Source organism: Prunus mume, linkage group LG4 (assembly GCF_029339155.1).
Source record: "Prunus mume cultivar Tortuosa linkage group LG4, ASM2933915v1, whole genome shotgun sequence".
In the NCBI taxonomy this organism is placed as follows: domain Eukaryota; kingdom Viridiplantae; phylum Streptophyta; class Magnoliopsida; order Rosales; family Rosaceae; genus Prunus; species Prunus mume.
Window position 1 is genome coordinate 9315834 of NC_142701.1, and position 16137 is coordinate 9331970.

General features: G+C 37.5%; 2 protein-coding genes and 1 pseudogene across 4 annotated transcripts; 1 reads left to right on the forward strand and 2 right to left on the reverse strand.

Annotated features, from left to right (window-relative positions):
* Window positions 1–1327: 1327 nt before the first annotated feature.
* On the reverse strand, window positions 1328–5395 carry LOC103328074 (putative disease resistance protein RGA1). Of its 2 annotated transcripts, none has more exons than XM_089051301.1 (3): window positions 1916–5395; window positions 1667–1766; window positions 1328–1519 (listed from the first exon to the last, which is right to left on the reverse strand). In XM_089051301.1, exon 1 carries the CDS (start codon window positions 3755–3757, stop codon window positions 1988–1990), a length of 1770 nt encoding a protein of 589 aa, XP_088907427.1. In that variant the 5' UTR covers window positions 3758–5395; the 3' UTR covers window positions 1328–1519; window positions 1667–1766; window positions 1916–1987. The 2 variants fall into 2 exon arrangements, with proteins under 2 accessions (XP_088907427.1, XP_008228683.2); XM_008230461.2 differs by having other exon boundaries at window positions 1328–1541.
* On the reverse strand, window positions 4211–4962 carry LOC148917856 (putative disease resistance protein RGA3). Its single transcript, XM_089050421.1, has 2 exons — window positions 4948–4962; window positions 4211–4906 (listed from the first exon to the last, which is right to left on the reverse strand). Exons 1-2 carry the CDS (start codon window positions 4960–4962, stop codon window positions 4211–4213), a joined length of 711 nt encoding a protein of 236 aa, XP_088906547.1.
* An 8079-nt stretch (window positions 5396–13474) lies between the features above and the next one.
* LOC103328060 (uncharacterized) lies at window positions 13475–16046 on the forward strand (annotated as a pseudogene). Its single transcript, XR_016126410.1, has 3 exons — window positions 13475–13826; window positions 15199–15257; window positions 15380–16046. The product of XR_016126410.1 is annotated as an uncharacterized LOC103328060 (transcript).
* Window positions 16047–16137: the final 91 nt, after the last annotated feature.

Here is a 16137-nt window from a genome sequence, read left to right on the forward strand (position 1 = left end):
AAATGAAGGATGTGTTTTCACAGTTGCTTTCTTAACCTCACTTGCATCTGTCAGGTTCCCAAGCTCGCTTATAAAAAGGCTGCCCTCGAGCTTGTCCAGCAGTGTTAGATCACCTAACTTTGTCATTCTTGTCATCACCACCACATAAATGAAACCCGTCTAATGCTCGTAGACTTGTTAGTCTCCCAATCCCTTTTGGCAAGTACTTTAGCTCATCACAGCACATAACATGGAGATGCTTTAGTTTAATCAGTTTCTCCATGGCCTTGGGCAGTGTTGCAAGTTGCCGGCAAAAATCCAGGCACAAGGTTTGCAGATTGTATAAATTGCACATAGTGTTCGGTAATTCCACTAAAGGATAATTACGAGACAAATCAACATACCTCAAGTGTATCAATTCACCAATCTCCTTTGGAAGTTCCGCGATTCTGTTATAACTCAAATTTAATGTCCTAAGGGCTTTCAATTGCAAAATAAAATCTGGTTCTAAAGTACTGATTCAAGCAACTAAAAATGCAGTGTGAGATCCATATGGATCCTCGAGTGCAGTCAAATGGCGGACTTTACCTGGTAGCTCAATTCGTTAGCATCCTTAACTTCTATAAAAAGCTACTTTCTTGGTAAAAACTGCACAAAGTCCAAGTCCATAGTCATGCATTTTGAATCTAACATTCCCTATCTTCTGCAACTTGAAAAAAAAGCCCAACTTATTGAAATAATTTTGACCAACAATTTCTTTGTTTCACAAATTAAGATAATCTTGTGACATCCCAAAATCAATTCTTTTGTTGATCCTTCATTTTCTAATTAAGCTTGTCCTGCCTGCCTTCAGATGGTCCAAAGATATGTCGTGTCGTGCCGTGTATTTTTTAAAAACTAGTCCTCTCACAGCTCATGGTAGGGAGTGCTAATCATAGACTTTTTCCTATTTTTGTTTAATTCGTAGAGCTACCTTCACCCATCAATCAATTAAAAAGGAATCTTCGACCCTTGCAACCAAGTCAATATTTTCAGCTTCATTTCTTGCTGCCTTCGTTCGGGTATGCATATGACATGGTTAACTTTGAGAAGTTTTTTTTTTTTTTTATTTTTATTTTTATTTTTATTGGGTTTTGGTTATGAATTCTATGAGAAGGCATAGGAAAACTTTGTTTACCCCTTTTTTTAAGTGTCCCTCTAGGAAAAACGTGATGCGCGTACTTATGAGCTCCAAGGCTCATGTGCTTAGGAACAGACATTGTTTACCATTCCTTGATTAAGACCTTTGTGCATCAACTCATCAGAAAAGTGAGGTCGGCGCTGCCTTCCTTCACATTACTATTTGTGTTAATGAGTCTTGTTCGTTTCGTTTCATTTTTTCTTCGAAAGCTAGTCCAATCACAGCTCATTGGTCCGGGAGCAGGCCAAAACAAATGAGCCAACAGAAGGGGCTTAGGAAAGATGGCATGAACTTCCAGTCCTATTCTGTTTCCGGGTAGAGCATCCAAATCAGCTTCCATGCCATGAAAAGCTTCAGCCGCTGAAATAACAAAATCCCATGCCTATGACATGGACATTCGATATCACAACCTAGTAACATTTGAATTTCATAACCAGCAACTTTAAATTTGAGCCTTTAAACTGCATCATAGGAATAAGATTCCAGAGGATACTGAAAATCAGTTACCTGGCTTAGTTAAGTGCCTCATCAATCAGTCAAATGTTTGCCAGAATGCTGGACCAGCTTCCTTGATGATGTTGCACCACTTGAAAATCTTACTTAGGATCTGTTAATCAAAATGCAAATAATTGGTTTTTCCTGCTTGGTTCAATCATAATATGACAGTTCAGCAAACTAGTAACCAACAGACTACTGAAAATGATTAAATATGGTAATCAAGTATATCAATACACAAATAAGAGCTTAGTTTTTTACCAGAAGGAGTGAAAGGGGATTGGCAGAGCACCTATGGAAATGCAGCTAAGATGACTTGTAATACACGACATCCTATTCTTGTGCAATCCCATCATCATCCTCATCAGATTCAGAACTATCAGTTTCCTCTGTTTCATCCTCTTGCTGGATCCAAACTCCGTCTTCTCGAACACTCTTATAATTAATTTCGATGTTTGGGATGTGACAAATCTTGAGACGCTCCTCTCCTCTGCTTTCTTGGCAACCGCGTTCAAGAAATATAGAGCATTTATAGATAGTCAAATCGCGCAGTGGCGTCTTTCGCAGGAAGTCGGGCAGTGTTCGTAGGCTGTCTGCCTTAAGAATATCCAATGAAGAAAGGCATGGCATTATTCTAACTTCAGAATCCTCTTCCGCCAACCCTCCCACTCCTCCCCATTCTTCCCAACTACACATTCCAGAGAAGCTGAGCTTTTTCAATTTTGGGAATGAAACAGTTGGTGAGGATGATTTTAACAATGCTGAAGTTTCTTCTATTCCCAAAAATTCAACTCCAACCTTTCTCACACTAGGCATATCATCTATGCTCAGTGTTTGAAGGGACGGCAATTTCCCAATAGGAGGCAAAAAATCACAATTTTTCCAAGAACGAAGAACAAGGGTTCTCAAATTAGGTAGAGAAATCATCCAGTTGGGAGAGCTGAAGGAGCCGCCACAGTAACAACTAATGCTTAAAAATTCCAAACTTTGAGGTGGTTCTAAGAAACTCAGCATTTCTCCATCTCTTTCTCCTTGTCGTCGCTTATCTCCATTCCAAAAATCTAGTTCCAAATGAAGGATGTGTCTTTTATTCACTAATTGTGCTTTCTCAGCCTCACTAGCGTCTCTCACATTCCCCAGCCCTTTGATAAAAAGGCTACCCTGAAGCTTGTCCAAGATTCCCAGATCACCTAACTGGAGTGTTTCACTGTTGTCAGCAGCACATACACTAAACCCATCTAACACCTGCAGACTTCTTAATCTCCCAATCCCTTTTGGCAAGTACTTCAACTTACAACAGTTCTTAATATGAAGATGCTTTAAGTTAATCAGCTTCCCTATGGCCTTAGGTAGTTTTGCAAGGTGCCTGCACCCAGTGAGGCGCAAGGTCTGTAGATTGTATAAATTACACAGAGTGTCTGGTAATTCCTTCAGATGATTATTACCAGACAAATCAAGGTACCTCAAATGTATCAACTCGCCAATCTCCTTTGGAAGTTCATTGATTTTGTTACCACTCAAATTTAAAGTCCTAAGACATTTCAACTGCAAAATGAGATCTCGGTCTAAGGTAGTGATTCTTGAATCAAAACATGACAGGGTGCGCAGAACTTTGCAATGGTCAAATGAAAGAGGAGGAACAGGACATGCAAATCGATCATCCGATGCAAGGATTAAGGTCAAATGGCGGAACTTATCACTTGGTAGCTCAATTCTCTTGTTAGCATCCTTAACCTCCATTATGTAACATTCCTCTCGGTTAAGAAACTGCACAAAGTCATGCACAATATCATGCATTTTGAACGTAATATTGCCGTCGTCATCTTCCTTAAAATCTTGAAACCACGACCGCATTACTAAGTTATTGAAACAGTTTTCACCTACTATTTCCTTTTCTTGGTTTCTTCCCAGACTAAGATAATCTTGTGACATCCACAACTCAATCAAATTAGCTTTATTGAACTCATAATCTTTTGGAAAAATAACACAATACAAAAGACAACGTTTGACCCCCAACGCCAAATCATAATAACTTAGCAATAACGGTTGAAAAACATTCTTGTTCAACCTCTTCAAGTTCCCATATCTCACTGTGCAAGACATCTTGCCATTCTTTCTTAGTTTTCTTAAAGCGCATGAGACTACCTAAAGCCTTTGCAGCAAGAGGCAAACCCTTACACTTTTTGACAATTTCCTTACCAATAGCTTCAAACACATTAGATTCATCTTCTTCCTTGTCAAAGAATGCAAGGTGATAAAATAAGGACCAACATGATTCTTCACTCAATTGCTTCAAATGGATCATGTGGCTCATCTTTGCTCCCATCATAATAGCAACTTCCTCTTTTCGTGTGGTCACCAGTATGCTACTACCCATAGCACCTTTCAGCAAAGGTAACTTTAATTGTTCCCACTTTCTGTGGTCTTGAGTCCACACATCATCTAGGACAAGGAGGAACTTTTTCCCTTCTATAGATTTTGACATACATTGAAAGAAAGCTTCCAATTCATCTGAGTTTGGGGTTCCATTACCATCAATGACGGCTTTGGCAATCTTTATCTCATCAAAAGGGTCTGAGACACAAACCCATATTCTCCTTTCGAAATGCGCTTTACATTTTCATCATTATAGGCTAGTTGTGCAAGAGTTGTCTTTCCCATTCCTCCCATCCCCACAATGGGGATAACAAGAGGACCCCTTATAATTTCTTGACTACTCTCACTCAACAACTTGCTTACTATAATATCTTTTTCATTTTCTCGGCCAAATGTCTTAGATATATCAACAAACGATGAACTTTTTTGCCGTTCAGGTTGTTCAACTCCTCCTTCTGTGTGTTGAAACTTATATGCTTTTCGTTCTTCAGCAATCTCAGTCAACTTGTTATTCAAATCTTTTAGCTTAAGCTTAATGTCGCGACAACGAATTACTCGACTGACAAGGCCAAAACAAAAGCAATCGAAGGGAATAAACAAACATACCTTCTTCTTGGTAACAAGAAGAGTTATATCACCTCCTTTTTCTTGGTTGTCAACTTGTTGCATCAAAATTTTAGTGTTCCACTCGTCCAGCACGTAGTCCATCTCGTACGATACATCTGTCAGCTTATCCAACCAATCTCTCACGACGGCTTCCTTCACTTGCCTCTTCTCTGCATCATCGAGAACGGCTTGAATAGCTTTGAGATTGCTGGTGATTTTTGCAACTTCTTTCTTAACATCCAAGACCAACTTCACCTCTTTCTCTATTTGCTGATATGTTGTTGAAGCCAATTGTTGTAGAACCACAAAACAAGTGCATCAGCCATTGTTGGTGTAGGAAATTGGCCCTTGATAATAGAAAAACAAATTCAAGAGATGTATGATGGAGTAAGAAATGCAGAATGGTTTGTGTGTTATAGCCTTGGTGTGCAGAGCAAAACTCCAAGTCAATGACTCCAACGCAACATAAAAAATGAAACTTTAAATACTGTAAAGTCCATTAAGTTAGGTATCCTGATTTCCAACTTCAAGCCAATTAGACAGGGACACTCCATTTAATTGAGCCAAAGATCCCAATTCTGTAGAATATTAATTTTCAAGCCACAAATTTCAACCCGACTTTGCTTACCTTTTAAATAATTAATGAACTTTTTTGACACTCCATCTACTTGTCTGGCTTTACCCTATTTTTCGAAAAATATTAATAAAAAATAAATCAAATTTAATATTTTAAATCAAATATGTAATTTTTTTTTAAAATTTTTTATAAAGAAGATTAAAACAAAAAACTGCATCCCCACCCCTACCCCTCCCCTTCTGCCTTGTCCTCCTTCTCTCTCTCTCTCTCTTAGTTGCGACCCAAACCTCAGCCCCCCTCCCGGACCCACTCTGAGCCCCTCTCTGCCTCCCTCTCTCTCTCTCTCTCTCTCTACTAATGGTCCCTATGTTTTTTTTCTCCCCAACTCTGATCCACTCTTTGCCTCTCTCTCTCTCTCTCTCTCATGGGAAATGGTCTCTCTAATTTTTTTTCTCCCCAACTACCCAAACCACCCTCACCGCCACTCGCAACCGACCCCCGAGCCTTACCCATCTCCCAAACATTAGAACTATATTAACGTTTTTAATATTTAATCTAATTTAAATTTTTAATTAATCGAAAAAATTTGAATTGGAATGAAGCATCTTCTAAACGATGAAGATCTTGTGTTGTGTCAATCTTGGTGAGTCATGTAAGTGAGAGCCGGCCTGGAGAATCAAAGATTGGGTTCTATGGGTTGGGCTAGAGGGGCCTTGACAAAAGCAAAGGCGAACATTGGCAAAATTTGACCGATGAGGTAAAATATTTATAATTGCCATTTTAATGGGCCTATTTTTTTTTTCTTGGTGCACCTTTAATTAAGCATAATCAATTTTATTTTTGGGGCCGTGGCACAATTTTAGAGGGTGAAAATCTTATCAAAATTTAATTACAAAAGATTATTAAAATTTTTATATATTATACAATGAATAGTAATTGCCTTAGATTGCCCTAGACTAACCACAAATGCTACACTATTCACATGATTAGTGGCAGCCCTGCCTTAGACTTAGCCATCTCCCAAACATTAGAACTTTATTTATAATCTAATTTAAATTTTTAATTAATATTTTTGAAAAATGAGGTAAGTGAGCCGGTTCGGGGTGGGCTAAAAAAAAAAAACAGAAACATGCGATTAAATTAGGTTTCTTTGTTTCCTCTTCCCAAAAGGTTTTTACGTTTCCCATACAGAAACAGAAACAACATGTGCTTGAGAAAGGCGATTCCTCTTCCCAGGCGATTCCTCTCCTAGTTAGTTTCTCCATAGAAAGAACTCTATTTAATCCATCCCATCCCATCTCTTAATAATCTACCACCTTATTTTCCTCCGTTTTCCTCATCTCTCTGTCAATCCATCCATTATTTTTAGTTTCTCTCATCCTTTTTTTCTCATATCATATTGTGACCCAAAGAATCAATCTCACACTGAAAAGCTCACAAATTGTCTTTGAGATTGATGGTGACCAAGAGAGGAGGAACATGAGAAATTGAAAAGGTAATCATGTTTATAATTTTTTTTTTATTTGTTCATATCCATCAAAATATTTTTTCAATTTCCAGATTATACACAGGCAATGACTTTGTTGTTAAGAGACTTAGACTCTGCTTTATAATTGACCAGATAGGATTATGCTCTATAATTGTTTATCGTAAAATCATTATTCACGCACTCTATGCGGTACGTAAAATTATTTTTTATTTGATGTTTTTTCGCAATTGTATACTAAGGGAAGGGGCCTCATTTAGTTTATCGCCTAAGGCCAACCAAAAGTCAGGGCCAGCCCTAGGTAAGTGAGACAAGTATGTGTGAAAAATAGGCAAAACAAAATACACTCAAATACACTTTCAGGGGGTATATAAAAAATTAATCCAAGACTTTTAGCCACTCGAGTGGGTTGAGTGTTGCTAATTAAAGGGGTCCAAGCATTGCTCAAGGCTACTTGAGTGGTTATATGTCTTTTTATTTTATTTTTTTGAGAGAAAAACGATAATTGTATTCATAAATTAGGCACAAAGACCATCAGCCACAAGGGAAAATACAAATGCCCATAAAAGGGTGATACAAATATAGAAGCATAGTAACCACATATGGTTAATCCAGATACATGCCACAAAAAACCCAGAGAAATTTTGGCATAAAAGCTGCATGGTTGAACATACCAGACATGAATCACAGCGCCAAAATATACCAATACAACTACAACTTTTAACTCTCATAAGTACAAAATACAAGTAGAGACTAGAAAACAATTAAATACCCAACTCATAAGGAGTTGATGCAATTATTACAAAATAAGAAAACTACAAACAAACAACCAAAAACCAACAAAGCCACTACTGTCATTGTTGCCACCGCCATCACATCGTTAACTGTAAAGATTATGTTAGATCAACAGAGACAATTTGTAAGATCCCACATCAACCAACGGAGAGGGGGTGATGTGCTTTATATGTGCACACTAGCATCCATATAGCACGAGGCCTTTTGGGAGCTCACTGGCTTCGGAGTCATGGGAACTCTGAAGTTAACCAAGTTGGGGCTAGAGCAATCTCAGGATGGGTGACCTATTGAGAAGTTGCTTGTGAGCTCCCAAAAACAAAACTGTGAGGGCAGATAGGGGTCCAAGCGGACAATATCGTGCTACGGCGAGCCGATCCCGGATGTGACAATTTGGTATCGAGTCACTTTGCCGTGTGGTGCGAGTGTGCGACGAGGACGTCGGGCCCTTGAGAGGGTGGATTGTAAAATCTCATCAACCAACAGAGAAGGGGTGATGTGCCTTATATGTGCACACGCATCCATCTAGCACGAGGCCTTTTGGGAGCTCACTAGCTTGAGTCATGGGAACTCCGAAATTAAGCGAGTTGGGGCTAGAGCAATCTCGGGATGGGTAACCTCTTGGGAAGTTGCTTGTGACGCCGAAAACAAAACCGTGAGGCGATATGGGGTTGGCGGACAATATCATGCTACGGCGAGCCAATCCCGGATGTGACAATCGATATCGAGCCACTCTGCTGTGGTGCGAGTGTGCGAGGACGTCGGACCCTTAAGATCGGCTCCGCCGTAGCACGATATTGTCCGCCCCCCTATCTGCCCTCACGGTTTTGTTTTCGGAGCTCACAAGCAACTTCCCAATAGGCCACCATCCTGGATTGCTCTAGCCCCAACTCGCTTAACTTCGGAGTTCCCATGACTCGGCCGATGCTCCCAAAAGGTCTCGTGCTAGATGGATGCGGGTGTGCACATATAAGGCACATCACCCCCTCTCCATTGGTTAATGTGGGATCTTACACAATTCCTTGAGTATCAGGGCTATTACACTTGTTTTAATTATATTGTGGATATGGATGAACTAGTGAGCTATAAGGTTGCAGGTTCCTCTTCTCATTGGCAGAAGGCAATGCAAGAAGAAATTGATGCTTTGCATATACAAGGCACCTGGCTTCTTGTTCCTAATCCTAATAACAAGAATATAGTAGGTAGCAAATGTATTTTTAAAATTAAAAAGAATTTGATGGTTCAATTGCTAGACACAAGGCTCAACTAGTAGCTCAAGGCTTTAGTCAAGAGCCAGGATTCGACTTTGGAAAGACTTTTAGTCATGTGGTTAGGCATACCACAGTGAGACTTATCTTGAGCATTACTGCAATGAATAAATGGAAATTGAGGCATCTAGATGTCAAAAATACATTGTTGCATGACGACCTTGGGGAGGAAGTCTACATGCTCAACCACAAGGTTTTTAGGATTCAATTCATCCTAATTTTGTTTGCAAGCTTCAAAAATCTCTATATGGCCTAAAACATGCTCTAAGGGCATGGAATGCCAAATTCACTGGTTACTTACTAGCTATAGGTTTTAAGTCCTCACACTCTGATCCTAGTCTGTTTATGAAGCATGATGGTGTTGGAAAAACAACAATTAGTATATTAACAATATATATATATATATATATATAAACCAACAAAATTGTATTTATAACAAACTGTAATTCAAAATACAGTAAACAAATAATAAATGAAATTGACTTGTATTCGAGATAGAGGCTTGCATATTTGATGCAATGTCCTTAAGACAGTAATTTCACTCTTCTTCTCGGTGCTTGAAGTTTTATAGGTGATTGCCTCACAGGATTCAACTATCTGTATTCTAAGCCCTAGTACTAGGACTTAGAATCTGGCGAACTTTTGTTTTCCTCTCAGACAATGTGAAATGCTTGTAGAATGCTTTTCTTTTATTTTATTTTTTGTGTTTTACTAATGAGGCTTTGTTTGATTTAAATAAACTTCTGAAATCTTATCAGAAGAGTCACAACTGTTAAAAAACAGTTAATTAAACTAATCCGAATTAATAAAAAATTATTAATTCGAAACTAAAAATTTAAATCTGAAAATTTATCAGAAGAGTTACAATTAAATATTATATATTATAGTGCTTTTGTTATATGTCGAATTTAAATCTGAAAATGCCCATATTTTTACCCTCAATGCCCAAATAGATTTTGAAGCCCAATTGGCTTCCATTTGGCCCAACTTCTATTTACTAAGTGTGGGACTTCCACACTTATAAAGACCTTACTATTTTTTCTTTCTACCAATGTGGGATAAATGTCCTTGAATTTCATTCAAACTTCCAACATATGGCACATATATTGTAGTGCTTTTGTTATATGACGATGATATCATTCTCACGAGATCAAATGATGTGTTGGTTCAGCATGTGGTTGATGATCTCAATTCTGTTTTTGAAATGAAAGATATGGGAAAACTAACCTACGTCTTAGGATTACAGATTTCATATAGTGTAGTAAGAGATATTTTTGTCAATCAAGTTAAATATGCCAAAGACTTATTGAAAAGAGCTAGTATGAGTACGTGTCGAGCTAGTCCTACTCCTTGCAAGCCTCACACTCAGGTCTCAAAGACAAAAGGTGAACCTTTATCAGATCCTATAGTCTATAAAAGTATTTGTTTACCCCGAAAAGGACTCGCCGGACATTCGCTTGGGGTTTGGCCTTGGAGTTTGCTTTTTGCGATTGCAAAGGCGTGCCACTGTTGGCAGTGAAAAACTCCAACATACTAAAAATGGTAAGACTGGAAAATGGGCACCGATATTGACTTTAATTAATCGATTATGGATTGGGCGGGAATTGACCAATACAAGGTTCTTTTCTATGCCTCAATTAAGAGGACTTCAATATTCATCTAGCGCAAAAATGTTAACTGACATAAGCTAAAATTGAACGATAATGGAAAGGACAGAAGTTTATCGGAATATTTATCTATTAAGAAAACTTGAAAGAAAAAGGAAGTACATAAACAACACAGCTTGAAGATTTCTCTATTCAGACCTAGTACATAAAATTAAAATGGAGATTGAAGATTTCTCTATTCAATCTTGTACAAGGAAAAATTATACCAAGAGTTGGCAGAGCAGGATAAAGAAAATTCCTCAAGAGTTGTCAACTAGGAAATTCAGAGAATGAAAAAGGACGGCTATTTCAAGCTTTTGAGCTGGGTTTATAGACGTTGAGTCTGATTTTTGTTGGTTGAGTTGTGTGTGTTTTACTAATGATTTCTCCTTCAATTTATAGAGAATGGTTGGTTGAGTTGTGTGTGTTTTACTGATGATTTCTCCTTCAATTTATAGAGAATGGAGGTCGGTTGAGTATACCAGCAGTTAATTTGAAGTACCCACTTGCCATTGGTTTTGGTGGGTGGGTTGCTGAAAATATAAGTAAACCCAAAAAAAGTTGCTAAGAGGCTTTGATGTGATTTGACAGAAGTTATCACTATTAGACTTAAAGAAATCCAAAGTATTAGTCCACTTGCCATTGATTGGTGAGTGACAACCAAAAGTAGCTGACTAAAAGACAAAAAGAAATGGAAAGATAATGACCACCATCTCTACTTCTTTCTTTATTCATTCTTTAAACCCACTTGCATATTATTTTATTCTTCTTTCAACTTTGTGTAGACTTTTCACGTGTTGAACTTTGGCTTTGTTTTAATATTCTTCATAGAGAATATTAAATTGTTTCCATCTACCACATCTTCATTTTATTCTTCTTTGAATCAACTCACTTGTGATGAAGTCCCTCCATTGATAAAGTGAAACTTGATTTGCAGCCACTGAGTTTCTCCTCCGAACATGCCTTGATGCATAATGAACTGGGAATGTTAGATTGATCCAATTGCTGCAAATTTCGGATATGTTGTTCTCCACATAAGTAGGAACAACATTCATGAAGAACTTAATTCCATTTGAGCAATGGAAAATCTGATTTAGCATGGTTGCAACTGACTGGTCGTCATGCACTGCTCTCACGAACAGAAATCATGATTAGTGTTCTGAAGATTCAATACTTGTGCAAATGATGCCAAATTCGGATATGTTGTAGTAGACATCCAAATGAACAACTTTCATGAAGAACGAATATTCATTTGAGGAATGGAAGCTGGCCCGAATTGGGCCATAATTATGTCCGAATTGCCACTGTTATCAGATTTCGCTGTTGCTGGTATGCTTCTGATGTTTGATGTCGTGAAGATTCCACATTTGTCCAAATGATCCCAACTTTGGATATGTTGCAGTAACATTCTAATGAAAAACTTTCATGAAGAAAGAAAATTCATTAGAGTATTGGAATTAGGCCCGAATTGCTGCTAAGCGTTGTGCATCTGGTATTTTCAGCTCTTAGGATTCAAAATTTGTCCGAATAAACCCAAATTTGGATATGTTGCAGTAGACATAGAGATGAACAACTTTCATGAGGAACGAAACTTGATTTGAGCGCTGGAAGTTGAATTTTGGGCTCACTCTATCTGACTGCAGCAAAGCATGTCTAGCCATATTTTGGCCATTTTGATGTTCATGGAACATTATCTTCCATTTTAGGCAAAAATACGATTTTTGGTACAAACAGTATTGTAGGTGCATTACAATACTTGACTTTTACCAGGCAGATTTATCATATGTTGTGAATTCAGTTTGTCAATATATGACTACTCCAACTGATGCATATTTTCATTTAGTCAAAAGAATACTCAGATATGTTCAAGGCACTATGAAGTATAGGATCAGTTTCACCAGTGACCCTTGGGAGTTGACTGCCTACAGTGATGCAGACTGGGCAGGGGACATTGATACACTGAGGTTGACTATTGGATTTGTGGTGTTTTTAGGAAAGAATCCAATCTCATGGCAATCTAAGAAACAAAGTTATGTATCAAGAAGTTCAACAGAGGCTGAGTATAGAGCTCTTGTAAATACCTATGCAGATTTGTCTTGGGTTAGAAATGTGTTGCAGGATTTGAAAGTTTATTTGCCTCAACCTCCTCTTCTTGATTGTGATAACTTGTCTGCCTTGGCACTGAGTTCAAACTGGTATATCACTCGATAATTAAACATCTTGACATAAATTTCTACTTTGTTTGTGAGAAAATACAAAGAAGGATTTAACTGTGCAATACATTCCAACAGAGGAACAGCTTCCTGATATATTGTCGAAATTTGAGACTTGGTAGTCCATCTAACTCAGAGGAACTTGGTTAGGTTTGAGGGGGAAAGTTAACAGTAAAGATTATGTTGGTTAGACTCTTATCGAATCATGTGCAAGGCACGTGCTCTCTGTTAGAATTGTTAGCAAATTGTTAGTTCGTGAGGCTCCTATATAAGCTTGTAATCATTGTACGAATGGTTAATATCTGATAATAAGAGAAGTCTACAATTCATTCTCTGACATTCTCCTTCTAAATTCTTCTTCATTCTTTGTTTCTTGCTATTCCTTCTCAACTGTTATCACAGACATCGTCGCCATCTTAGAGACAGAGAACACCACCGAGATTGCAGCATCACCTTACAACTAAAACAATAACCAACAAAACTACAAATCCAAACAGATCTAGACACAAGTAACATTCTCACAATTAAAACCCCAAATCCAGTAGATGGGGAATGAGGAAATAAGTGTGGAGGTAAGAAAAAGAGGTTTGAAATAGAGAAGGGAAGCTAGTAGAAGCTCTTTTTATAAAATTTGCTTCCGAGTGATTATATTTCTAAATCTTGAAAAAAATAGGACAAAAGTCTAGGTCTCATTTGGTGTCTTGGCCTAGACTACACTACTTATTTAAATTGGACTAATATCTAGTCATTGATAAACCAATCTTGTGTCTTACCCACCTAGATAAGTGAGATTCATCAGAACTAATCTTGACATAATTTCAATTTCAATAACTACGGTCCTCCACTCTCAATAAATTAATAAATAAAATACCCTAAATAAAAACGATCTCAGCCGCCCCAAGTCGAAGACCAAGAGGAAACAAAAGGAAGTCAAAATCCTGATCTTTCCTTTTTAGCCAAACATAGCCCACGCTACACCAGAAGCTCGACGCAGTTCCCAAAACGGCCTCCACCGCTCCTCTCTGTCTCCCTATAACTTACCTGTATTTATTTCCTACACATTTATATACAGTTTTAGTGCAATGGAGATCCAGAGTTTCTGCCACAGTGCTGATGATTTGAAGGGCATTATGCGCTGTTTGGTTGAATCTTTGATGGTGGAGACTGCTCTTCTTGCACGCAAGTCTCTTCTTTTACTACTTCTGCAGGTACTTCATTGCTCAATCCCAAATCATCTTTCTCTAATTTTGGCTCTGTGAATTATCTTTACCTTGAAGTTCATACATTGATGATTGATGCAATTGAATTATGAGGAATTCCTTTTTCTGGGTAGTTTTTTGTTCACAATAGTTTGAAGAATGCTTTTGTTCATTAATTGTTGCCCATACACAAGTGTTTGTGAATAGGTTTTGTTATAGTTGTTTGGACTTAAATTTGTGTAATTTGGTTACTTTTACTTATTTGGGGCTTCCTCTGTAATAGTTTTCTGGGCAGAAGGAAACAGTTTGGACTATCTTAATGCTCAGGTTTACATTAGGATTTTGGTAATCAAATGAAATCGACAATTTATAGAGACTTTTAGGACCCATTTGGATGGAGTGATTCCAAATCTAGTGGTCTAGATAACATTGTAAGGTTAAAATGTTTGTTTTAGATTATAACAATTTACTCATGTCCAAATGGAGCCTTAGGATAACAGAAAGTTGAAATCCCTATCTAAAAGAGCGTAATAGCTCTACCGAGGTTGGGGCCTAACATTTTCAAATTTCAATAACCAAATACAGTAAGCCCTTTTAATTTATATCCTTACTGGAAATGAATATAAGACTTATCAAATGTAAGTGTGGATTGAAGTGGCTTCCTTGAAAATTTGTCAAACATAGGAATTATCAAGATTGAGAATACAGGCTACTGGTGAAGTAAATGTTCCTTTTTTTCTTTCTTATAGTTTCTCAACAGCAAAAGGAAAAGGGTGATAAAATGTAAAGCTTTCATATTGAACTGTTTTCTTTTCCATAATTGAAGCATTAATTTCTCTTCGAAATGTATCATAGGTGCTTCATTTCTGCTGAAGCAAATTAATTTTGATGAGCAAGTATGTTTGGCTTCATTTTTATGGAAGTAATTTGTTACCTGCTCTAGTGGTGATGGGTTTAGCTTTATCTTAGTTATAGTAAGAAAACTAGTATTCAGATGATCTTGCTCTCTAAACATGTATTGTATGAGCATTTCTGATGTTACTTCCTGAAAGAAAAATTACTCTGTTTATTTGTAGTTCATTTTCTCTTCGTTTTTTCTATTTTCTTTTAGCATTGAAAAATGCTTATATTTCTAAGTATTACCATTCTGGGATTACGTAGATAGACATAAGTATCTCCTAACAGTCCATCTTCTTTCTTTTGAGTTCTCTTCACTAGCTTATGTGGAACTTTTCTGCTTGCTTTCAGTGGAGATTTCTGTTTGCCCTCTGCATGATTTTGAATATTCAGCTTGCTTGTTTTTGCGATTTTTACGCTTCTCTATGCATGTTATGTTTTTTAATATATGTCTCATGTTGGCTTTATGTTTGTTCTTCAACAGATTGGGTCTTTGCCTGACGATCATGACATATTTCAAAACTCAGTGAAAACATATCAGAGGTGGGAACGACATTTTGGGTATTTTTAAAAGTTTGAATTTTTAGATTTCCTTCTTTTATTGTTTTCTCTATGGTCACGGTATGGGGGATGGAAAGTTATAGGGCAGTGAGACTGCATTTCAGGTTTCCAATGTCTGAACTTAATAAAGTGAAAGAGCCTGATGCTGAAAACAACGATGCAGGTGAAACAGAGGATGATGATGACGATGATGATGATGAGGACAGTGATGATGATGATGAAGATGATGGTAATGATTCAGAAGAAGAGAGCGATGATGATGAAGAGGATTCGGATGACGAGGGTGAGGTTGAGGCTAATGGCGATGAGGAAAGCGATGACGATGACGACGATGAAGACGATGAAGACGATGAAGACGATGAGATGATGATGATGATGATGATGAAGAGGATGATGATGATGAAGAGGATCATTACCAGCTACCATCGACAAGAAAGAAGTGAAGTTAATGGTTCACCATGTTTTATTTAGGCTGCTTCTTTACTAACTTGGGGCAGGTTGGAAATTTTTTATTGATTATTATGTTATATTTGTTAAGATAAGAGCGTTCAATTGCTTTTATGGTGGTAGAAAGTGTCTCTTCTTTTTATTTATTAAATTATAATGTGTCCTGTGGCGATTGTAGTTGTCTGGAGTTCTGTTATCCATATATACTGGCTCATGATCATGTATGTTAATGAGTGGCCTGCCAGTTTGTCTCCGCTGCTAAACTTTGTACCCTATTCAAAGTGCAACTTATCTTACCATATGCAAGTATGTAGTTTCTTGTTCTTTTTTCCTTGTTTTGGTCGCAACTAGTTGTAGACGAATAACAGACTAGGTTTTGCTATTCAGAGGTTCGAAGTTTGCAATTTTTCAGTCT